General features: G+C 38.6%; 1 protein-coding gene and 1 long non-coding RNA gene across 2 annotated transcripts in view; one reads left to right on the top strand and one right to left on the bottom strand.

Annotated features, from left to right (window-relative positions):
- LOC147824938 (uncharacterized) overlaps nt 1–25,306 on the top strand; it is a 68,592-nt gene that overhangs the window by 19,909 nt on the left and 23,377 nt on the right. The window contains exon 2 of the long non-coding RNA XR_015441521.1: nt 14,750–14,828. This is a non-coding gene — a long non-coding RNA (uncharacterized LOC147824938). The remainder of the gene's footprint in view (nt 1–14,749; nt 14,829–25,306) is intronic.
- On the bottom strand, nt 699–23,455 carry Popdc3 (popeye domain cAMP effector 3). Its single transcript, XM_004875076.3, has 4 exons — nt 23,301–23,455; nt 4,035–4,772; nt 3,017–3,125; nt 699–1,519 (listed from the first exon to the last, which is right to left on the bottom strand). Exons 2-4 carry the CDS (start codon nt 4,541–4,543, stop codon nt 1,238–1,240), a joined length of 900 nt encoding a protein of 299 aa, XP_004875133.1. The 5' UTR covers nt 4,544–4,772; nt 23,301–23,455; the 3' UTR covers nt 699–1,237.

Here is a 25,306-nt window from a genome sequence, read left to right as displayed (position 1 = left end):
CTGTGCCCTCTGCCCAGATGGCTCTTCCCCCAGCTATCTGCACAGAATGTTTGCCTCTTCGTGTTTCTGTTCAAATATCACTTTCTTGCTGAGGCCTCTCTCACAACGCCCTTTCCTATCCATCTTCTTTCAATTTTCTTTCTCCGTGGCACTCGTTTTTTAACCATAATTTAAAAAAAAATTTTCCACCCATTTCCCTCACTTCCAGAATGTACGCTCCAAGAGGGATGGAATCCCTTGTTACTTGATGTACCTTCAGTTCTCAGGTCAACACCTAGAGCCACAGAGGGAGCTTGAGAACCATTTGCTAAATGTATAATATATCTATTAGGAGCACAGCCTATCCACGGTCTTCAGAAAACCAGTTTTCCAAAGACAGGGGTCATATTTACAACTAAGGATGTCTCTTTCTTCAGCTGTTTCACAAGACTGTAGGAATGCTTGAAGGCAGCGTAGGTGTGTAGGTGCATGGTGGGCCAAGTATTCATCATGACCCCTTCCTTGTCTGGTCAAACCACTGACCTTTGTCCTTTAACTGCACTTGTGAAACAGATATAAAATGCAGAACTTTTACTACTTGTTCACGTGCAGTTTTAAAAATTCATTATTATATATTCGTTTTCCATGTAATGCCACTTTTTAATGGTATTATAAAAATTAAGCTTAGGACTTACTACCAAGAAAATAGTCAAGATTAGTGTATTATCTCTTGCATTTATTCCACATTTTAGTCATATCAGGTAACTTCACATGTAAAATAAATAATTGCAGCCTATCACAGTAATACATTTTGCCTTCCTCAGAGGTTGTAGCAAAAAAGTTATTTCTGGAAATGCTTATGTAGAGCATAGCAATCCACTGTCATACTGAGAATACTTGCAGGCTGCTTTCGAGAAACAATGCCTAAGTCTACCAAGCAAGACGATACATTTGAGAAAATGTGAGCAAATATCTGAGAATGTGCAACTGTATTCTCCCAGTCCTCATGCAGAAAAGAGCAAACTGCTCAAGTTATTCATCCCCCTTCCCCAATTATAACACTAAGAAATATGAGAAAAATTTGTAAAATTTATTCGCAAAGCAGAAGTTGAGATGAATAAAACATCTGGCATTGGCATCTTGCCTCTGAATTTGATTTATAAAAAATCAGTGAGATCAATCTTCTGTATTTTGCTATTTCTCTTGGGGAATGATTAAGAGTCTTTTTACAATAGTAATAAAACTTCAGATTTTGATATCATTTATTACAGTATCGCTTGGAATTCTGAAATGGTTCTGTCAGGGGTGATCTGGGCACTTCTGGACTTGACATATGATAATAGTTGGGTAACCGAATGTCGTAGTGGTATTTTTTCCCAATGTATACCCTGTCATTCAAGGCATACAGTTTATCTGCTATGTCACTGCCAATTAAAACTGAAAACAGGCGGGAGATGTAACGGTGCTGAGCAAAAAGCAAATATAATTTCTTTCTCCTCCAAGACACGTATCGGCAATCAGTTTCTGCTGTGAGGGTTACCTAAAAAAAATAAGACACATACAGATAAAGATTAATTAGTAGGCAAGAAATCCAATCACATTTTTTCTGCCCCAAAGTTTAAATGAGTTTCATTTGGTGCCTTTTTTAGCTTGAAAAATCCCCGACCCAGAATACATTGTAAAACAACAAAAAAGAAATGAGTTTATTACTACATATATAATTTATAATACATATGAAATGACATATAATTTTATTACTACATATATAATCTATAATAATCATAATGTTGAGGTCCCTGGTGCGACTCACCTCCCACTGCCTATACAGGCAGTCTATTGGACTATGCATCCTTCTGTTTCACATCCCACTGCCTGACCAGTGCTTCCTGGGATCCAATAAACAATTTGCACTCCAAAAAGAAAATGACCTTCATCATAATGTTGTGCCTATTTCCAGTTTACTTGTTTGTTTGGGTACTTGATATTAAAACATCACATAATGATGGTTAACATTAGAAAACTATATACAAGTCAATTCTGAGACTGTGGACCTTTAATTCAGTTTCCATAATACTAAAAAGAATTTATATGCCTATTTTGCATATGTATATGAATTTATATTTGTAAACATATATATGTATTAATTCACAGGAAAATACAGCTACTAAATAGAACCTACTGAAACAATTATCTTTCAAAACTACTAGATATGACACCACAGTAGTAACATAAGCTTAGCATTCTATTGCTAGAAAATAACAGATTTTTTTTTTTGTACCGGGGATCAAACGCAGGACCTTGCGCTTGCATGGCAGGCACGGAGCCACTGAGCTAAATCCCCAGCGCCCAGTGATTATATTTTAATTCCAACATACAGTTACACAAAGAGAGCTGAAGAATATTTACCACAGATTCTTTCTTATTATTTAAGAGGCATGATCAAAAAATATGGTGAAATTTAGATTTAAAAAATATTTTAATTTTAATTTAGTACATGGTGAGAGATATGGGTCTAGATTCAATGTTCTGCATATAAAATTGAAAGAGAAAATCTAGTCAAATTAATTTCAATTTCATCTGAATTGCAAATAAAAACTTTGCAACAAAAAAAATATTTATTATAGTCTTTAGTTGCACTGTCCTGGCTTCCTTGATGTCCCGAATCCATTCAGAATGGTTGCCTCTCATGATCATTCATTTTAACTTTGGGGAAGAACCAGAAGTAGGTGGAGTATTTTGAGGGGGATCAATGGCAATGGGTCTTTTACTGTAATAGATTTTTAAAATTTAAGCTTTCACTGTGTATTTTGATCACAGCACATATATTTGTTTTCCTCACTGTAAATAAAAACATGGCATTAATTGGCAGGAGTCAAAGAGAATTTGGCAGTCATGCATGTTTCTAAGTACAACCCAAAGTTAAGTATAAATTCTTCTCATGTTATTTTCTGTTCTATTTGTTTGTTTGCTGGTTTAAGCAAACATTGTTTATGTTTGTAGGAGGGAGCATTAACTGGGTAGTCTAGTTATTCCTTACCTGAAAAATGCCTTCTTCTGTGGGTCTCAGTGAATCCCACTCAGGAGAATCCAGAAATTGAAAGGGGAAAATGTAGTGCAGAAATTCACCATCAACTGTCACTCTGATCCTATCAAAATATAAGAACATCATTTATGGAGAAAAGAGAGAGTACATAATAGAATGGGGAAGTAGGAAGGGAAATGTACTTCAGATCTGATGACCTTTTTGTCCTTTAGAATTCTGAAGGACAAAATATTAAATCAATTCAACATTACAATGAATGACACAATATCCTATGAGATTCATGTACTGCTGTTCTTCACCAAGGAATCTAGACTATTCAGTGAAACTCACCAGAAAATTCACATAGCACATTTATAATATGTGTCCATTTATGTGTGCATAATTCTATAAAAATTTCAATACATTCAGTCAAGACTTTTAAATTAAGCAAGAGAACATTTAAGAACATACAGAAGATCTGCTATGTACACTGAAGTTTTAACTTTTAAAAAATATTAATAAATATACTGTTGTTTCCTCCCTCAACATTTAGATTTCTATTTATATTCTTGAGGTTCTCCTTCCTGCTTCCAATAAATGGGCAAATGCTAAAACTTACTGAATAAATTTGATAATTATAAAATTGAAAGGTCTCTGATATAAGAATGCTCTATCAAAGAGTCTATTTAAAATAATTTACACACCAGCATAAGTATTCTTTTAATTGAAGCTGGCATCATACATGTCTTGACTTTCAGTAATTAGCTAGGGAACAAATATCATATCCAGATAAATTCATACTTTAGTTTGAAGTTTCACATCATTTAATTTCTAAGACAAAAAAGTAAGAGTCTAGATTACTTTCGGCTCCAAGTAAATAATTCCATGTACTCTAAATCCATGATATCTGTTTCATAGATTTTCCCAAGGGTGCTAAATGCCACCCAGGATTGTGCTCTACTCAGATGAGTGACTAGAAGGAAACACAAATAATTAACACAGAGGAAAGATATGCAAGCCCAAGGGTACAGACCTTCCTGAGACAAGCAGGGAGAGTTTATCAATGGAGGTTTTCCCCTGCATGGCATAACAGTGCTCCTTTTCCAGAGTAACCACTTCAGAGCTCAAAGCAATTGTTCTGAAGACAGGCAAAGAGATCCCCAGGGGCTGGAAAAGGGAGCTGTACAGCACCTGGAATTCTCGGGCAAAAGTTATGCTGCGAACTTGATATGCAATATGAACAAATTGCATGAAGCAGATGACAAACAGTACAAAATTCCAGGAAAATATGTCAGCAGCACAGACATCTACCCATGCCCACACTGCAGAGCAGAGAAAACCCAGCCCCAGAAGACTGAAGACATAAAGGAGCCCGAAGAATCCACTGCCACCCATGAAACCTACTACAAATAAAATACTGGCAAGATGATAAATGGCTCCTTCGGCCTCTGGCTTCCAGGTTGTACAGACTGGGTGCTCATCTATTAGGTTCTTCCATAAACTTGAATTCTTTTCCATGGCTGTACTACTGTCTGGTTTCATTTTCAAATGACTTTAGATGCTATGAAGCAAGTAATTAAGGCTTTTGCTTTTCCATCATCAGAGTTTTGCTCCATCTTCACAAAACCAGAGGGAGCCTAGATGTCAGCATTGGCAGGGATTAAAGGTTCCGTGGGTACAGATCTTGAAAAACTAAGAATCCCATGTTAATTTCAAGTTCATTCATCCAGGCTTCTGATTTAGACCTTGTCCAAAAATATTCTGCTATTTCCTGTGCAAAAAAAAAAAAGGATAAACGATCTAATTAAACCAGAAGAATGAAGAAGTACTGTATTTAATGACCCAACAACATTACTTATGCAGTGACCTCCTATTTTCCATGGAGTTAAGATATTTTAAGTACAAATGCTGCCAAGTGTTAATTAAATTTCTATCATAGAAAAGCATTTTTATTAGAATTAGCTAGCTACCTATTTTTCAGGGTAGCCGAGTGCTCTATAATCAGCTAGTCTCTACAGCAGTGTTCAGTGCCCCAGAGTCACTTGAGAAAATAACTAAAACTGTAGCTTCACAGGCTATTTGTAGATACACTTAATCAGAATTGCTCAGTGCAGGGTCCAGGTGTTTGAATTCTGAGCAAGTTCCTTATGTGATGTGATGGATGAACTCATGATCCTCCATGGCCTACCCACTTGAGGGTGACTAGCTGATGCTACGTTATTCATTCTTTACACATGAAGCACTTGAGGCTCAGAGACACCAAGTGATTTATCTGAGGACACACAGAGGTCAGTCACAGAGCAGAACTTTGGCACTTGGCCCTCATGTGCTGGATCTGAATATGAAAGATGTTTTAAATGTGACGGTGAAAGGAGCTCTAGTGAGTCCATAAACATAAGAAACACATAATTACGAGTCAGAGTTCAAGAACACATAATATACTATGAAAATGTCTAATTGACTTAAATTGTTTGAAAAATAAAGTTAGTATTATTTTGTAGTATTAGTGGTTATTTCAGGTTAAAGGTTGCATCCATATAACTAAATACTAATTCTCCTGCTACTTAGATATTTATTTAGCAGATGGTCGAAAATGTTACTGACTCTGTTCTTCTGCACATATATTCTCTACCCTTTCAGCCATATGGTAAAAATGCTAATATGTGATCTGAGTCAGGAGAGAATTAGCCAGATAACAGGGCTGTGGGATATATGCATCATTTACCATTAGCTTTCCTAAACAATAAATGGTTGCAACTTAAAGGATTGATTAGGTTTATTTTTTAAAAATGTAATAACATTCAAAAGCCTTGAACTTGTGTGCTATATTTAGTGATTTATTTTTGAAATAGATTATTTCCAGAACACCTGTTAATAAAGTATCCGATATCATAGAGCTTGTCCCATAGAAATAAAACAGTACACATACAGAGGTGAAAATGACTTAGCAGGAATAAAAAGAGAGCCGTGTAATCACTCACTGAACTAGAAATAGAAATAAATAGGCTGCTGCTGTTGAAGTTTCTAGTTCTTCTTCTTAGTGATTCTTTTTCCCAGCAAGTAATAACTATAAGAACATCACCAGGATAATTAGGATGAAAGGAAAAGGGAAGAATGAAGGACAGAGGGAGAAAAGATTACTTAGACCTACAACTTACAGTCATATTTGGTATTTGTACATGTTCTCAAATACATTTAGAGTATTATGTGGATTCCTGATTATTCTCCTCCCCATCCCATCTGTGAGATTTTGAGATTGCAAGTTTTTCTCTTCTAAACAGTATACAAAATTCTACACAATCTGATTGTCACAACAAAGAAATGTCTTTAAAAATGCAATAAGTAGTAAGAACTATGAAATGCCAATCTGCAAATGTCAGTCTCCCTGCTGTTTTACTTTTAAAACTAGGGTATTTTAAATCAATCAATTCTTCAGGACACTGAATATAGCCAGTATTCAAAAGAATTGCTATCAGAGCTCTGAACTTTGGTTTGAACTTACTTAAAAATTTATAATCCTCAATAAAATGTTAAAATGAAGTTAATAGGGAAAGGCTATGTAAAATGTTTGTGCTAATTCAGAAGGAAACTTATGGAAATCTTGTAGTCTTACAAATCTTGATCGGGGATATATTGGGGGCCCTACATTACAGAACTGTGATCCAGTAGGATGTAAGAGGAACTGTGCTTCCAGCCCAGCCCTTCCCAGTCTACTTCTGACTCGTTAAGCTGTTACCAAACCATCTTTCTATCCTTGACACTGTATTGCTCAAGCATGCTGACTTGCCCTCATTAAATTATTCCACACCCAGTCTTTTTGTACTTGGTGTGTTTTTATTCCATCACCAAAACAGATGCACTTTATTAGAAGAGGGAGAACTGACAGGGGCAGGTGATGAGCAGGAGCAGTCCTCTGATAAGTGCCAGCAGCACTGCAAGAATGTTGAACATGATTCATCAAGCAACTGCCAGCCTTGAAGGCCCTTAAGGCCTTAAGTCATGTTTGTGTGTAAATAAATGCTGAAATGCCAAAGGGGCACAATGGATCTTTTCCCACAGCAAAAAAGTTGATCTTTCCTGTGAAAGAAGGTAGCACAATGAGCTACAAATGATGGAGACAAAATCCAGTGCAAATTAAGACAATGGTTCCAAGATCATGCCCCCCTTTTCTTTCTTTTTATAATTGTAAGACTGTGAGTTATAAAGGAATAGAAAATGTAAAGAAGATACAAAGATGTTCAGTGAAAGGTAATATAAACCTGGTAGCAAATTGATGATTAGCTCAGAAACTGCACTTATCTGCTCAGAACTTTTACATTTATTAGCTCATTGTATCACACTCATTGCCCACAGGAGGCAGAATCTAAATCATCTTGCCCAGCTTACAAATGAGAAAAGCAGGATGCAGACTGGTGAAGTCCCTGGATTGAGGTAAACAAGTGATGTGATATGTCACATCCAGCCGGATGGAAGCTCTAATCCCCTCTACCCAGCCTCATCCTGGCCAGCAGGCAAAGCTGCCTCTCAGGGCTGTGAATCAAGCTGTATGAATGTACTAGGAAACTAAGTAGGATATTCCTTCAGGACTGGTTAGTCAGGAAAATAAAAACCTTATCGATGGATATTTGAGACTTGTCCCTTTGTAATGCTCAATCCATAATGCTTAGAATACTGCTGGAGACACAGATAACCACTCATGAGATAATTTGCTATATTATTGTTTAACACTGACTGATTTCTCTCTTGGACACTGAAATTCTAAAGGGCATCAGGGGCAAAGACAAATGGTTTTATGTGCCTGACTCCTGGCACTCACTGAATGTTGACTGAATACCTGGGGATACAAGTGCAAGCACTCTTACCTTCTCCATCCCCCATCTCCCACATAGGAGGTTCTAACATCTTTTGTCCCTTAGGGGAATAGAAGTGGGGAGAATACATACTTTCAAGATATTTTCATATATATACACAGAAAACTTGGGGTATCAGTTTTTCAAAATCTTTGGCACATCCCCAAATTCACAGGGGAATCTTTTTGTCTGCTTACAAACTTGAGCTTAAGAGCAGTTTAATTACTGCTTTGATTAAAAACAACAACTCTGGTAACGAGTGGTATTGAGTAAGTTTTGGTTGCTAGGCAACCCACCAGCTCAAAATTCTATCAATATTCTACTCATTAATTAGTATCAGATCCCAACTTCAGTATGTGTTTCATATACTAAATCCTCATCTTCTTAAACTTTTTTTTCTGCTTAATCCTCAAGGTGGTCAATTTACTCAAGTATATGAAGTATATGTCAGACATATTTTACAAATTATCCCATTTAACAACCCATGAGGAAGGTATTATTATCTGCATTTTACAGATGAAAAAATTGAAATTCAGAGAAAGTAAAGAAGTTGTTCAAGGTCACTCTGCTTACAATGGAACTAAGATCCCATCCATGTATGTTTATTCCCCAAAGTTCACAGTCTATATCATATTATTTTGTTTCCACTATGCAGTACAACATAGATTTAGCAAATGTGTAGACCTTAGTCTCCTTGGTGTTACCTAGGTGAACATGGGTATGTTTACTCAAATCGGTAAAATACAGGAAATATCACCTCTTCAATTCACTTTAAATGGTACTAGAAAGATCAAAAGAGAAAATTATTTGAAAGTGATTGAAAGTCTTTAAACATTTTAAAATAATACAGAAATAGCATCACTATACTTATTGCTTGAATGTTACAGAGCTGGAGCAGTGGGAGAGTATATAAAAATTCTTCTTAACCCCAGATGATTACAACTGAAGACACACATGAAGATGAACCATTTTGGTTGCTATCAATCTTTAAATTGGAAATTGTAAATTTACTCAGCCTTGCCAGGGTGATCTCTGTGATTCTCCCCTATCTGTCCCATATTCTGACCTCCTATTGATGGTAGATATAGACCAATAACCAACTCACTTATCTTCACTTTCTAGAGGTCAGAGAGCCAGTCTCTGGAAGTCAACAGTGATGTTCTACCATACATGTGTACATATAATGGTTCTCATTAGATGTTCTCAAATCATTTACATCAGAATCAACTTGGCCCTTCTCAGATCTCCCTTGGAATAACTTAGCCAGACTCTCTGGGGTAGGACCCAGAAGATCCCTCTCTAAGAAGCCCTTGGTTGATTTTCATGCACACTGAGCTTGGAGAGCCATTATTTTATGTTGCCCCTGAATGATCTCTGAATTATCCTTGTCTGTCGGACCTCAGCTCTGTCTGTTCCTAGCGGGCCAGAATCCATGTGGATTACTCTGTGTGATGCTCTTTGGTTCCAGCTGTCTGTCATTGGGGGTCATGTGGTGTGAGCTCACCACCCTGTCCTCTGGGCTAGATAACTTGCATTCCTGCCTTCAAGAAGGCTCCTAGTCTTAGCTGTGCCCCTCAATAGCTGGCTGATTGTAACGTTCCTACACCTAGTCGCTCACTAGTAAATGAGGAAAGACAATTTACCGCTAAGGTAACATGAGTCTTTATTACATGGAGTGGAAGATTATTCCAAACATGGGTGAAAATACAGAGCTGGGTAGCAGAGCTGACCGCAGGTCTTGACACCACATTTATGACTGAAGCCAGATTCAGAGACTGTTGCTTAATTGGCCTATTGTGTGGTCCAGGTGTTGGCTTTTTTCCCCCGACAAACTTCCCCAGGATTCTGATGTGCAACTAGGGTTAAGAATTATGAGCCAGGGCTGGGCATTTAGCTTAGTGGCACCATGCCTGCCTCACAAGCTCAAGGTCCTAAGTTCAATCCCTGGTACCAAAAAAACAACAACAAAAAAACAAACAAACCAGGGCTGAGGACACAGCTCAGGGGTAGAACGCTTGCCCAGTATGTGTTTGATTCCCAGCACTACAAAAACAAAACAAAAACTTCTTTAAAAATACCTATGAACTAACAGGTAGGGGAAGGGGCAACAAAAACACTCCACAGGGTAAGGGATCTGGATGTTAATCTTTATTTTTAAGGATTTGAAAGGCACATTTTCCCCTTGTGTTCTGCAGTAACTTGGAACTTAAATGCTTCCCAAAGGCCCATGAGTTAAAGGCTTAGTCTCCAGCTGGGCACTCTTGGGAAGTGGTAGGAATTCAAGAGGCAGGGACTACTGATCACTGACCCTTCCTTTCTTTTGCTCTCCCACTGTCAGAAGGGGAGCAGTTCTGATTCTCCACATGTTCCTTTCTAGGATGCATTGCCTCACCAAGAGCCCCAAAGCAAAGTAATCATGAACTGAAGCCTCCAAAACTGAGAGCAAAAATAAGCCTTTTCCAAGTTGATTCATCTTAGTATTTATTATAGTAATGAAAGCCGGCTAGCATATACACTCTCATTTCCAGTTCTTCACTCAAGTGACAGGTATTTCCCTTCTTCACTCAGCATTCCAAAACGGTGCAAGGTTTGCAGATATTTTGCAGAAGGTAGCCTGACAGACACCTTCTAGACTCTGAGTTTTAATGGCCTTTGTTATCCGGCATCACACTTTGTTTTTCTGAGTTGAGATACACATTTTCTTTTGGTACTGGAAGTCAAACCCAGGGCCTTCACATTAAGCTACATTCCCACATCCTCAGTCCATTTTTTTTTTCATTTTTAAAATTTATTTTATTTTGAGTGTCTCACTAAGTTGCTAAATTACCCAAGATGGGTTCAAATTTGTGATGCACCTGCCTCTGCCTCCAGAGTGCTGGGATTACAGGTGTGTACCACTCTGCTCAACTTACTCAACAATGAAAACATACTTACAGATATATGTATTTGAAATCCTCTTCTAAAATGGACCAAGAGTGGGTCTTTAATCGATGTTCACTAACTGATAAAGATAATAAGGCTTAGATTTTAAAGCCAATTGGAATACAGTTTTGGAACAAACAGGTTAATGTATCAGGAAGCCAAGTGGAGTATGATCAATACATGAATCAAAGTTTAAGTGTTAGATTAGCAAAAAAAGGAACAATATGTTACACTGGAAAGAAGAAATGAAAGAATCTACTGAGACAGAGGAACAGAGAAGGGCTAAAGATATTTTGGAATTACATAAGATCTGGAAGTGAGGAAAGAAATCAGAGAAAAAGAATTCAGTTTTAGCCATGTTTAATCAGGAGCTCTTGGTCTAGCAAAACTCACAGAAGAAGGGGTAAGGTAAAAAGAGATTTAACAGCTACACACAGAACACTGCTGAATAAAACCTTAGTTTTGCAAGATTTTCCAGAAACTGAGTACAGGGAGAAATGAGGACTGAAGCTAAAGGCCCTGGATGACAGAACTTCAGAGCTATGCCATACCATATGAAGCTGTTGACCACTTGTGCTGCCCACTACCTGCAGTGTGGCTGCTCTGGATGGATGTATTCTCCATAATGAATTTCAAAGACAGAACAGAAGTAAAGGACGTGTCATTAATTATTTTTATGTTGATTATATCTGGCAATAGTGGCTTAAATAAAACCATTATTAAAGCTATTTTCACCTGCTCTTACTTTTTCTTAAAAAATGTTGCTACTGGAAAATTTATGTGGCTGGCATTTTATTTGTATTGGACAATGCTGTTAAGTATTGCTGGTAAGCCTCTAAGAAACAGAGGAAATGAAAAGACTTGGCATCATGTTGTACAAATGTGTATAATGCATACGAAATATATATAATGCATAAATGTATAAATATGGACGAATTATCCAAGATCATAAACAGAATTGATATAAATGTAAATGATACTGGCTACAATATTCATATGCCATAGTCAGTCAGATTTTACCGAAGGCATAGATGTCACCATCTGGCTTCTGCCTGCAGCGGTGGCCAACTCCTTAGAGTTCTTGGCGCCTGTACCCTACCAAGGGAAGCATACTTTTTCCTTCTGCCTTAGGAGAGTTCTAGTTTCCCAAGCAAATTTACTAAATGGCTTACTTTTCTCATATCTCCTGATGATATCTCACAGGGTACATTGGAATTTTTATACAAGAAACTGTATTGTGTTCTGATTTCAGAGGGTCCACGCCAGCATTTGCTTTCTTACGCTGCCTGGAGAATTTTCATGCACCACTAGTCATGTAGGCTGGAGTATGCCCTCGCCCCTCCTTACCCCTGAGAGCTTCAAGTCTCCTTGAGCAGTTTAGAAATGTTCCCACAGGTTATGTTGGCCTTTTCTGATTCTCATGTCTTGGCTGAAGTCGCATTTGATTATCTCTAACCATGATTGATCTCTTACTTTATCATACACTGCAGTAGGCAGAATTCTAAGACGGCCCTCAATGCCCCCCACACACACACCTCCAGGTGTAACTGCCTCTCCTTGAGGGTGGGCACAACCTGTGAATGGGACAGGATGCTCCCTTAATTAGGCAACATTATATGGCAAACTGTGGAACAGTCATTCCTGTGACTGTGTTGAATCAAGACTCCACCACAGGACTAAAGAGGGACTAGGAGTCAAACACGTGCTGCCACAGGTGGAGGAAGGCAAACATCCACCCAGGGTGTGAACTGCCTAGGGCTCCCCAAGGACAAGACCTGCAGGTGGCTGCTCTGAGCAGCAAGAAGTCCCTAACCGACAAGATGACTTTCAAGATGACCCCATCCTGTCACCACCAGAACCTGAATTCTTTCAGTCACCCAGGGGCCTGGAAGAGGACCCCAAACTCCAAAGGAGAAGCGCAGTGTCTGCTGCCTTGCCTGCAAGCTCATGAGGCCTTGGGGCAGCAGATCCAGCTCAACAGTTCTTTGTCTCCTGACCCACAGAAACTAAGAAAATAAATTTGTGGGGGTTTTTTTTGGTACCGGGGATCAAACTCGGGTCCTTGCACTTGTGAGGCAGGCAGTGGAACCACTGAGCTAAATTTCCAGTCCTAAATTTGTGTTGTTTTAAGACACTAAGTTTGTGGTACTATTTTTTAACACAGCAACAGAACTAATCACACCCACACAGAATCATGACTACTCACTATACTTGAGGTTTTTCACTAAGCTAAGAATCTATATTATAGACAGACTTAGAATACAGGCCTTAGAGAGTAGATACGGACTCCATGATAGACTTAAATTAAAAAAAAATTGGCAGAGAATGGTTTTTCAAGAACATCTGGACAATAAGACACTAGGAGAGGTCTTGGGGATTATTTAAATCCCTGTGGTTCCCAGCTACACTTTGGAGGTAAGTTTTCCCTTCACAGAGCCAGGTGGCCCCAACACTGTTAAAAACTTGAACACAAGGGCCACTTTCTATGCATAGGACATTCATGTGCCAATCCACAAAACTCAGAATAGCATGTTCCCTTCATTGACTTTCATGTCAGTTCTTTGTAAAATTCAGCCATACAGATTAGGTAAATACTTGATGTTTCAGACACACCCTGAGATTGACACTCAAAATACAGCCCATAATACAAACTTAACACAAATAGCTTTGTAACTCTCCAAACTGTGTGCCTTCACCCAGGTAAGATGAGCTGAGTGATGAGAAAGTAGTGTAATATCTGGTGGCCATTTTCTCAGTCATATGCTACTACCAGCCTCTAGCACAGTGGTGGCGAACCTATGGCATGCATATTATTGTGGTTTTAAGGCAAGAGATGTTATTGTAGTTGTTTTTTCTAAACTAAAACATCAGTATTCAGGTTTAATTGCAGTATTGGTACTTTTCAATAAGTAAGTGGGTTTGAGGTTACAGTTTGGCACTTGGTCTCTATAAGTTTTGCCATCACTGCTCTAGCACTTACTGAGTCCTTAATGTGTGCTGGGAACATTACTGAAGATCTTAAAATAGTATGTCATTTAATCTTCATAACTTTTTGAGGTAGTTTTATATCCCCAATTTACAGATGAAAAAACAGAGGCAGGGAGGTTAAAAAGATTACACAAATGAAAGAGCAGATTTAATCTCTTAGCCAACATCATATGCTGCTTCATATGCTGCTTCATATGCAACTGCATCTAAATATATGGACTTACTGGAACAAGTCAACAACATTCTTGTTTTCTCCCTTCAGTTTTAGATTCAAGTCATTGAAATGTCTTCTTAAGAGCCTACAAGTTTTCTTTGTCCCCACTGTGGTACTGGGGATTGAACCCAAGGAGCACTGAGCTATATCCCTAAACCTTTTCATTTATTTTAAAATTTTGAGACAAGGTGAGCTAAATTGCCCAGGCTGATCTTGAACTTGCAATTCTCCTTCAGCTTCCCAAGCAGCTGGATTACAGGCATGTCCTGCCACACCCAGCCAAACCCACAGAGGAAGGGAAGATGGGCCCAACAGTTGAGTCACTGAGCCATATAATTCCCAAAACCTTTTGATTTGAAGAAGCAGCAGTAAATCTCTCCTCGAGCTTGCCATTTAACTGCTTTAAATAACTTCCAGGCTCTGTTTGAGTTTTTCTGGCTTCTCCACATACTGAAAATGGTTAAAAGTACAAGCAGGAACTGTTCCCTTTTTAGCAGCTGCTATGACATCATGTCCTTACACTTACTGGAGAGTGATTCCCAACTTCCCGATGAAGGACATAAGCTAAGCAGTCATGTGAAACAGTTCATTTTTCAACACAAATTAACAGTGGACACCTGCATTTCCCATTACTTGGAGTGACCTACATGCAGCAAATACACTCACTTTTTCTATGTTTAGGTCAGGTTCTCAGGTGTCTTTCTGGCAATCAGCTCTAAGGAGATCACATATGCTAATTATCTATAATCTTTTTCTTTTTTTCTGTCTAAACAGCCAAGTAGACCACATACCTGGGTCAGGGGAGCTATTTTTGGCCTGTAGTCACAATTGGACTCCTTTAGTACAGAGAACGGTAGGTATCATTCTTATTGTCCCAATAGCATGACGCTTAGCATTTCTATGCTACTTCTAATTAACTACAGTCTGTTCTGCTGTAACACAGACCCTATGTGATCCTAAAAAATCACCACACAAACTGTGCGATAAAAACTACAGGGCTTAGAGATATAACACTTAAAATCTTTGCCTGTAGCACCTTTTTAAAAAGAAGGATTAAAAACAATAGCACAGTTTTATGTATGTTATATATATGTTAAATGGCTACAACACACAGATGCAGTACTGAACCTTTAAAAAGATGCTCAGCTTGCTTAGAGAAGGGCTTTAGTCTGTAAGTCACTGTGAAGTGGTAGACAAAGTAATAAAAACTGCTCTTTTTCACAGCTGTAAATTCTGGGGCATTTTTTTTCTACCCTTGAAAGGTCAGCTCCTGGAGGTATAAATTTTAATAGATACCTATCTCATCAAGATTGAAATTTTGTGTAGCCGTCTTCAACTGACTTATCTATCACTCTTGGAAATTCTTTTGTTTTAGTTCTACAGAATTTGACAACTAGTGATGTCTGAAACCATCAAACCAGCCATGACCAGGGTTGTCTGGTGTGTGACTATTTCCTTGTATGGTGCTCATATAGGCTAGTGTCTATTCTTTCACTGTGAGCTAGACTGATCATGGTTTACTCCTCAATCCACACACCCAACAATATTTTCATTTCTTCTGTTTAAAACTGGTTGTTACCTTATACTTTATTCTTACCACAGACTTTTTCTTGATTTTTGCAGCACTGCCTCTAATGATCTACAGTGTGGATTATTCCCTTATTCTTGCCACTTGGGAGCTACCACATAGTCCCTTGACTTTTTTAACACTTAATTACTTCCAGCTTTTTTTCAATGTTAACGCTTTCCTTTTGCATGCACTATTTGGCTTTTTTGAATCAATGTTTAGACATGCTTTGGATGTTGAATGAGCATGTTTTTATACAGGAAAGGTTACAAGTGTGAAAAAACAGCAAAACGTGACCTTAGAGGATAATGTGTGGTGAATCAACGAGGCTGGTAGATGTCTGCAATCCTGCATGGCTTAGTTTAGCTGCTTATGGTTTAATGTGTTCACCCTGTCTTTTCATGGAGTAAATCATGCTGAAGCAAACACAAAGGGTGCATTCTGCTCAAACTGTTCCCTAATATACCAGTTGTGCTGGAGAATGCTTATTTTCGAAACAGGCATCACAACATGACTGACCATATCATTAACTCTCAAAGAGCCAGTAAAATAATGCAAAAATTGAAATCCCTGCCCTCTTGGAGCTTGAAGCTTAGTGAAATTCAAATGTCAACATATTTAAGCCCAGTTTCCAAATTATGAGATTTATTTTATATAGTGAAAAGTATACTTTATATAAAAATAAACTACTTACAAATCACTTAAAAGTCAGTTGTTGCATACTAAATTTTAAATAAATGCTCCATTTTAAAAGAGAATCTAAAATCTTAAAAAGCAAAAAAGTAAACAAACTTGTTTTTTAGAACATCTATCAAAGACCAACAAAACTACCCAAATTCCTAAACATTATATGTGCCAGTCAAGAAGCATATTAAATACTGATATATGTTTCTGCACAGCAAAGATTTAGAGGTTTATCCAGGGATAAACTAATTCATATGTAGTAGTTTTCCTTTCTAAATCTTGAACAACAAAACTAATCATGCCTAAAGTATATACTGAAAACTCCTGCACTTGCCACCCAAAACCCTATAATTTTCTAATGGATTTAAATATAAAGACATAAGTTACACAAAACTGAAAAAAATTCAGTTTCATTAAATAATCAGTAAGATTCATCCTCTTATTAAATTTATGAAAATATTTTATCAGCATATTGACCTTTTAATTTCTTGCCATGCTGACATCATTACATATATTAATGGTGAAATTTAATATATCTGTCAAAAATACCTGCTACAATACATCTGTAGCTTCAAAGTTTGTTTTAAGATCTTGGTTCCACAAAGATTTTAATAAATATGAACATTTCAGTGAAGTATATATTTTTTTCATTAAATTTCTTTAGTTACACAGAAATCAGTCCTTGGTATTGGCTGATAATGCCCATGGATGCAGAAATTAGAACTTTCTTTCTAAAAGTGAGTCTGAGGTTATGATAAAGAATGGGCAGCAAGATAAATAAAAGTGCAGAAGCAGACACAGATGGACCTGGACCGTATTCCTGACTCTAGCATTTTACTTCTCTGGGGCTCAGTTTATTTCCTTGAAAAATAAGGAGTAATGTGTGGTCTCATTGCCAGGGAACACATTAATGGCTCCTGCAGGAATCAGACAGCCAAAAAAAAATAAGTGAAACATGGCAAGAGGAAGCCACTGACTGACTACACACGCCCACCCAAGGGTGCAGGCCTCCTCAGCTCCAGCTAGTGAGGTGAGCCCAGGATTGTCAGAGCCTCTGGTTGTTCAGGAGAAAGCAGAAATCTAGATTTTATGGGACTCTCCTGATTTTGAACACTTGGTAAACAACACGTTTACAAACACTGCCAGGGCCAACGTTAAACAGGCAAAACCTCAAAGGTCAGATCTGGCTACACGCTGCCAATCAGTGGCCTTGAGAACTCAGAACTCCTAAGTTCCTTACTAGGGGAAATAAATCTAGACTAAATCAATTACATTTACATCTTTTTATGGTTAGTTTTCTTGTTTCCCAAACAAAATTTTATTGTCAGGAAGTACTCCATAGTGAAATTAGAATTTTTATAGTAAACTTCCTTTCCTATCTTAACAAATATTGGGCAAAGACAGTCCACTAGTTGATGAGTTTCCACAAGTTACCAAGATTTCATTTAAACTTGAAAATGAACACAAAGAACAGAAAATAAAACTTACATTTTATAACAAGCTACAAAGCCAAACAGACAGTTTAAACATGTTTATCTCTTTTCTTCTGCTAGATAAAATTTCTTTTTATAATAAAGGAAATAAAGCACTATCTAGCATTCATGCACTGTGGCTTTCAGAACAATTACGATGTAACATCTGTTTGGAACTTGATTTTCAACACCACCCCTTTCCATCTTGAATGAAAAAGGGAAAAACAATAAATAGTAACAACCAGCATCTGTTGAGTAGTAACTATGTTAGAACCTGTATGAAGAACTCTCTATATATCATTTCATAGCTCCAAGAAACCTGGGAGCAGGAAAGAGAGATGGTTATTTTCCTGTGTTTCAAGTCAGGAAACCCTTTTATGAAACACTTGGCCAACTTAGAATCCTAATATCCTCATTCCTGACCTATTATAGTTTATACCATGCCAGGATTTCATTTATAAATGAGTTACATTTTTAATCATTAGATCATCACCGTGAACATAGAACAGGAGAAATTAAGACAGAACATAACTGATATGGAGGGAAAAAGATATTGTAAGAAATACTGGTGCCTTTGAAGGACAGAATTACAAAATGGAGGGGGAAAGCATTCATAGTGGAAAAAAAATCATCCTAAAATTAAGAACAGATTACTCCAATAGAAAGCATGTATAGCTTCCATGAAAAACTGATACAGGAATTAACTATGAAACAGCCTAGCTAAGTACTGCCTCAATAATAGAAAAAAATACTTTATGACTACAGGCAGAAAAAGTCAGTTAGATTGGGGGAAACTTTGAAGGCTGATGTCAGATTTCTTTACAGCCACAATAGATGCCACAAACTAATGAAGCAAAGGCTACCTGATTCTGAGGTGAGAAACTATGGATCAAAAATTTTATAACTAGCCAAATGGTAATTCAACATAGGAATAAAAGATAAAAATTCCAAACATGAAAAGGCACATAGACCAAGCCCTTCTTGGAAACTAACATGCACACTCTCTCTCTCTCTCACACACACACACACACATGCAACATGGTGACAAAATCTAGCCAAAGAATGAATCAAAAATTTAAAGCTGAGGGCCGGGGATTTAGCTCAGTAGCACCCCACCTGCCTCACAAGCACAAGGTCCAGAGTTCAATCCCAAGCACCGCAAAAAATTTAAAGTTGATATTTGAGATCATCAGTGATTCTATTTGGCTATAAAACTAAGACTAAATTCTGTAATATATGAAATGAAGTTTATAAAACACCGTGCAAGTGTTATAGATCCTTGTATCAAAAAATAAATATGTGAAAAATTAGAGATATGAAAAGTGATACTATAGGAAGTGTACAATAAAAGTGCCAATGCTTCATTGTTTCTAACAGGGAGTCACTGACTGCCTAAACTAATACATGTAAATTTAAACAATCTGATCTTGAAATATATCCAGGGTTTTTTTTAATTTGGAAGACTTGCTCAGGACAATTTGGAAGACTATCTCTCAGGATGCAGAAACACTGATGTTAAGTTAGTGATTCCTTCACTTTGACTACAGTTTCTTCTTTTATTGAAAGCATTATTAAATTTTTATTTTAAAAAGTATCTCGGGCCAGGAATTTAGCTCAGTGGTTCCTCTGCCTGCCTCAAAGGCGCAAGGACCAGAGTTCGATCCCCGATACCAAAAAAAAAAGCATCTCTATTATTGTCCTGTGAAAAGAAAAACTAAATTGTATTATTTATTTGAGCAGAAACCAATTCATAGGCTGGGGATGCAGCTCAGTGGTGCCGCGCCTGCCTGGCAAGCACAAAGTCCCGAGTTTGATCCCCAGTACCAAAAAAAGAAAAACAAAACAAAAAAAAACAGTTCATGAATGAAGCAGTACTTGGAACCAGAAGAGATTCAGACCCTATCCAGCAGCAGAAGCAGCAAACTTCCATAAGCCCAAAATGGAAGCAAAGTAGAGAAAACACTTGACCGGCTACAGCTGTGCATTTGCCTCCTCTGGGCATGGTGTGATGAGGTGGTTGCCTGTGATTGGTTGAAACTAGCTGCTTATGACTGGATAAAACTTTGCTATTTGTTACAAAGAATATATATATTCTTAAATTAGGTTTTGGTTTGTTCATATGCAAAATTAAGTTGCAGTTTGTTATAAAGGAACTCAAAGTAGGGGGACAGACTCAAGCCAATGATCTCTTGCTTATTTAACAATCTTATCTTTTATAAAAGCATTTCTGTTCTCTATCCATATATTGTTTTGTACAAATGCATAGAAAAGACGTGCAGAATATTTTCACTTATACTAAAGGTAAGTATTTCTGAATGGCAGTATTCTAACTATTTTTACCTTTTCTTTGTATATATATTATCTGCATTGTTTACATTCTTTATAATGATTTTAGAAAACAATAAGGTGATTTTATATTAAACTTTTCTTGGTTTTTTTCTCCTTCCTTCATTTGTGGCAATGTGGATTGAACTCAAAGCTTTTGCACTGAACTATATACTCAGACCTTTTTTTTTGAGACAGGGTTTTGCTATGCACAGTAGTTCAGGCTGGCCTTGAACTCATGGAAATCCTTCTGCCTCAGCCTCCTGAGTGCTGGGATTATAGGTGTGTGCCACTGCATCTGGCTCAAAATTTTAAATGTGAAAAATCTCAAAGAATATAATAAAAATCCGTGGCCCCAACATTCAGAACAAACATCCAACAATGTCATATTTTCTTTAGTTTTATTCATAATAAAGAAAAATTCCACAAAAATTGATTTTCTCCGGACCATTTTCTGCTCATCCATTCCTATGTATAATTTGAGAGTATCCATATTTAAATATGTGAAATACATATACTAATCAAAACACATAAAAGTAACAATGAAATGTGGAATTACAAATGTCTCATGCTTTTTGATTTGCACTTAATTTTTTCTGATGAATAATTTTAAACATAAAAAAAACAGAGAAAATAGTACATAATAAACCCATTACCAATATAACCATTACCCAGATTCAGTAGACACCAAGATTTCATTGCATCAAATTTCTGAAAATTGCCGGGCATGGTGGTGCATGCCTGTAATTCCAGCACTTGGGAGGCTGAGGCAGGAGGATCACTAGGAGTTCAAGGGCAGCCTGGACTATACAGTGAGTTCAAGGCGAGCCTGAACTACATAGTGAGATCCCATCTCAAAAACCAAAAATAAACAAATCAAAAAATCTCTGAAAATTGAAATCAATACTGTATCCTACTATTCACCTACAATTTGTTTAGTCAATAAACAACTTCCAAGGAAGGAAGGGAAAACCAAGATTAGCTGGGCTCTCTCATACTACATGTAGGCACTAGATCTGAAAAACACCGATCCACCGAGGAGTCCTAGCAACTCTCAATCTAAACATTACTACAAGCTAAGTGTCCCTTATCCAAAATGCATGGGACTAAAAGTGTTGCAAATTTCACACTTTTTTGGGGGGAGGGGAGGCAACATTGAACTATTTGCGTAGTCTTTACCAGATTCTGAAATATTTGCATAGACTTTACCAGTTGAGCATCTTTAAGCTGAAAATCCCAAATCTAAAATGCTCCAAAACCTGGAGCTTTTGTGCATCATATCAGTACTCAGAAGGTCTCACATTTTAGAGTTGAGATTCAGCACTGTTCAGAGCAGAAGACAGGCTCTGAGAGATGGAGTCTCCGCTAAGTTCTGCCACCTGCTTGGCCCTGTGGCAGTCCTGCTCCAGGGCCCTTTCTGTGGCAACCCTACCCCACCAATTCCAGAGTAAGCGCCAGTGGTATCTTTACTCTGTTAGGGAACACAGAGGACAGGCTCTGTTTCCCGTATGTGTGGATTAAGCCCTGGCTTCTACGGGTTAGAGGACACATCACTCTTATACATGATTTAAATCAGCAACTTTTTGTTACTATTTATTTAATGTAGAGAATACCTGTTGTAACTTTCACTTTAGACATTTTCCTGTAACTGCTCACACAAAAGGGAGAAACATTTTGTCTTTTCCTCTGGTAAAAACCCTAATTGATTCAATATACTTATTAATTAGAAGCAAATTCAATCTGATAGGCTATAATTCCAGTTAATCAATACCATAATTACAAAAACTACCTCAACTGCAATTTGCTGGTTTGCAAACCTATCATAAATGTTTTCCAAAGCAGTTTTGAAATTTCTTGCCTGTAATGTTGCTTAAGTGTCCTTGTATACTGTAGTAAATGTTTCATAACACTCTTGATGTTTCCTGCGGACTATTTCAAAATAAGCAGGCATGCGTGGTCTAGCGCATCAAGTGCTATCAGTTCTGTAGCACGGAATAAGGGGTTTGGGGGTTCAAGACACATTTTTATTTAATAGCATACATTGTAACCATTAAGAGCACAGGATGTACAATGATTCAGCTATTCTGAGAGATTGAGATGATTAAAGAATCAAGTGTCTTCCATTTAAATGTAGAAAAATTTGTGGGCAGATAATATCTTAATCTAGATTTCAATTAATATTTATATCCCCAACTCCTGAAGATATATATTGAAGTCTCAGGACAGGAAAGAACCTTAGAAATTATCTGAGATCTGAGAGAGGCTAAGTCTCTTCATTTTGCAAATGTGCAAACACAGATCCAATTTTTATGTAGTTCTTGTTTGGTTTTTCTACTGCCACAAAGAACAACGCCAAGTTACTGTACTACCACACAAGCAGTATTTTCATCTAACAGTTCTCAAATTAAAAACATGAGAAAAAAATAGCCACAAACTTATTGTAAACAGGCAGCAATAATTTTTAAGGCTCCTATAAAATTCAACAGCTGTTTACATATCTGCACATTCAAAATAACAATACAAGAATGACAGTGAAGTCAGGAAATTTAGTTATTCAAATCACGTCAAAAGTGGGCTTCTACATCGACTTTCCTGTAGATGTATTAAATAAATTCAAAAATTATTTACAACCACTATCTTTTGCAAATATCTCCTGGTAAAACAAAACATAAACAAACAAAAAAACCTGTCCTCGCTTTTAACTATATTTTGATTCTGTACCTTTAATCTTTCCCCAAAATACAGACCCTCAAAACTAATACCACTGAAACCGACTTTGGCAGTGACGAGTCAGTGGTTTGGGTTCGTTCCTTTTTTGCCAGGGAGATCTCTTATTAGACGAAACTGGTCCGCGCCACCTCTGGGCAGCAGCGTTTTGCGCCCCAACTGCGCGTGTAAACTCTGACCCCAGTCTGCTCACGAGCGCGTTCTCGGTGTAACCAGGACTTTCCCAAGGTGAACGCCAAGACCGCCAGGGCCCCCTGGGACCCGCTTTTCTCCCTCACAAATTTGGCCATCTTCTCCGGGCTGCAGGTGCCCGGAGGAAGAGGGGCCGGCGGGAGAGCCGGGAGGACGGATCCCTCGGAGACTCGGGAGCAACCGCCGCGCGCTCCCGGCCTCCCACCCAACGGCGAGGGCGGGAGGGACCAGCACCCCGGGTCCACTGCCCGGCAGCCCCCACCCCGGGGCGGGGCCGGGCAGAAGCCGCGCCCGCAAAGTTCCCGAGGCGGCCGCCAGGTGCCAAGGTGCGGCTAGCTCCCCCGGGGCCCCTCCTTACCTCTCTGTCCCGGCCGGCGCCAAGCTCCGACCTTGCGCCCGCGGAAGTTGCCCGGCGGCGCGGGGCCCGGCTTCCCCGACTGCCCCGGAGCCCTCCCCGCAGCCCGCACAGCGTGACCACGCGCCCGGAGCGCTCGGGGCGGCGGCGCGGGCGGGGACGGGCTCGGGCGCGCGCTCCGGGGTGACGGCGGGCAGGGGCGGGGGCAGCGGGACAGCCAGCCCGGACACCGGACAGCCGGCGCGGCGCGAAACTGCGGGGATCCTGGTGGCCTCTGAGAACCAAAGTTTCAGAGACGTCCTTCCCGAAGTGCGCAGTGCTCACTGCTATGAAACAATCCAGAATTCGCTGTTATTCTAGGCAGCAAGCTGTGGAGCTAAGAGAATAATCAGCTGCTCGTCGGCTTTCTCACCCCCTTCTCCACGCACACTAGAAATGACCCGAGAGTGATGGGAATATTTGGGTGTATAGAAAACAAAAAGGCTAATTCAGAGGTTATCTAAATCAATGCACATGGCTACATGCATAGGAAAAAAAGTAAATAGGAAGAGGACATAAAGTTCCATAAAGAGAGAAAAAAAAAAAAACACGCAGTGATGCCGCAAAGGTTGCAATAAGCGAATGTGTGCAATTTAAACCAATAATCAAGTACGGTTTTTCTTCTTGTGAAATTATCAAAGTTTTGTTTTATTTGGGTGACCAAACCTGTGGTAGTTGATTAGGGACCAGTGCACAACCTATGCAAGGATTTCCTCTACTGTACTTCTTGGTCATTTTATTTCCCATAACAATGTTGGTAACAATGATTGCAGGAACAAATGAATAATCAATGTCACTTTTGAGCCCCAGGGTAACCGCAAACGCAATGAAGATAGATGGGAAATCAGCTCCCTTTTACTGATGCTAACACTAAGAGTCAAAAATATTGAAATTCCTACATACCACAAAGGGCTAGATACCACTAAACTCTAAGACATTTGCTCTTCCTCTTCATTCTGGGGATTCGCTTAAATGTTGGAAACCCAGTAAGAGCTGAATCTGTATATATAAATTTACAATACGGCTTGAGAAGTAGGAAAGTCATGCACTTTGAGTTAAGATGTAATCTGAGTTTAGATTTGGCTTCTTAGTGTTCTACATTTTACGAATTTAAGGATTATATTCAGGATTGTTATCAATTAACAACTCAGAAGAAACAGAGATATGCCATGTGACAGACTCCAGGGTGATTCCTATGATTCACAGCACCTCATCTTTGGTTGCATGCCCTCCTCTTGAGTGTGGGTGGGATCGTGACTTGCTTCTAAACAATAAACGTAGGGAAGGTGATAGATGCCCCTCTGCAGCTACAATACATCATAAAAGACGCTCTTGCTAGCAAACTGCCTCTAGAGACTGCCTGTCCAGCTTGATGAATGAAGTAAGCTGCCACACTGGGGACGTCCCTGTGGTTAAGAAGTGTGGGTGTCCTCTAGGAGGTGAACCGCAGCCTCAGCCAACAGCTGGCCAATGGTTGTCAGAGCCCTCCCTCCTACAAACACAAAGAAATGAATTCTCTCAACAAAGTGACCTTGGAAGTAAATTCTTCCCCAGTCATGTATTCATGTGAGAACACAGACCAGACAACAAGTCAACCAGTTATTGAAGCTCTAAGCAGAGCACCAGTTCATCCATGCCTAGGCTCTTGATTTAGCCCCAAATTGTGTAAGTGTGCCTAGGGTGCAGTACTGTCTCAGGTGAATGTTGTGTTAAATATTACTGCCCTGTTGTGCTCTGGTTTTGATAGGCATTATAATGAACCCATACATCACTTTCAGTAGTATATCATGTTAATAATTGTAAATCTTCCAATACATGAACATGATGTGTCTTTCTTTTTATTTAGGTGTGTAATTTCTTTTTGCAATGTTTTGTAGTTTTCAGTGTATAAGTCTTGTACCTCCTTGGATAAATTTATTTCTTACTCATCTCTTTTGCTCTCATTCTCCACCTGTCCTTTTCCCCTTTCC

Source organism: Heterocephalus glaber, unplaced genomic scaffold, assembly GCF_053883595.1.
Source record: "Heterocephalus glaber isolate CG9 unplaced genomic scaffold, H.glaber_assembly_v1.0 deba00001523, whole genome shotgun sequence".
NCBI classification, from domain to species: Eukaryota; Metazoa; Chordata; class Mammalia; order Rodentia; family Bathyergidae; genus Heterocephalus; species Heterocephalus glaber.
The sequence above is the reverse complement of the archived record's forward strand: the minus strand, read 5'-3'. Positions and strand labels throughout refer to the sequence as shown.

What these genes read in the sequence shown, in the direction of transcription:
- Popdc3 (XM_004875076.3), bottom strand. Translation starts at nt 4,543, where the DNA reads ATGAAACCAGACAGTAGTACAGCCATGGAAAAGAATTCAAGTTTATGG. An exon ending in TCCCTGCTTGTCTCAGGAAG is followed by an intron (nt 3,126 to 4,034) that starts GTCTGTACCCTT and finishes ATATTTTGATAG; the next exon opens with GATCAGAGTGACAGTTGATG. An exon ending in CAGAAGAAGGCATTTTTCAG is followed by an intron (nt 1,520 to 3,016) that starts GTAAGGAATAAC and finishes TATTTTTTTTAG; the next exon opens with GTAACCCTCACAGCAGAAAC.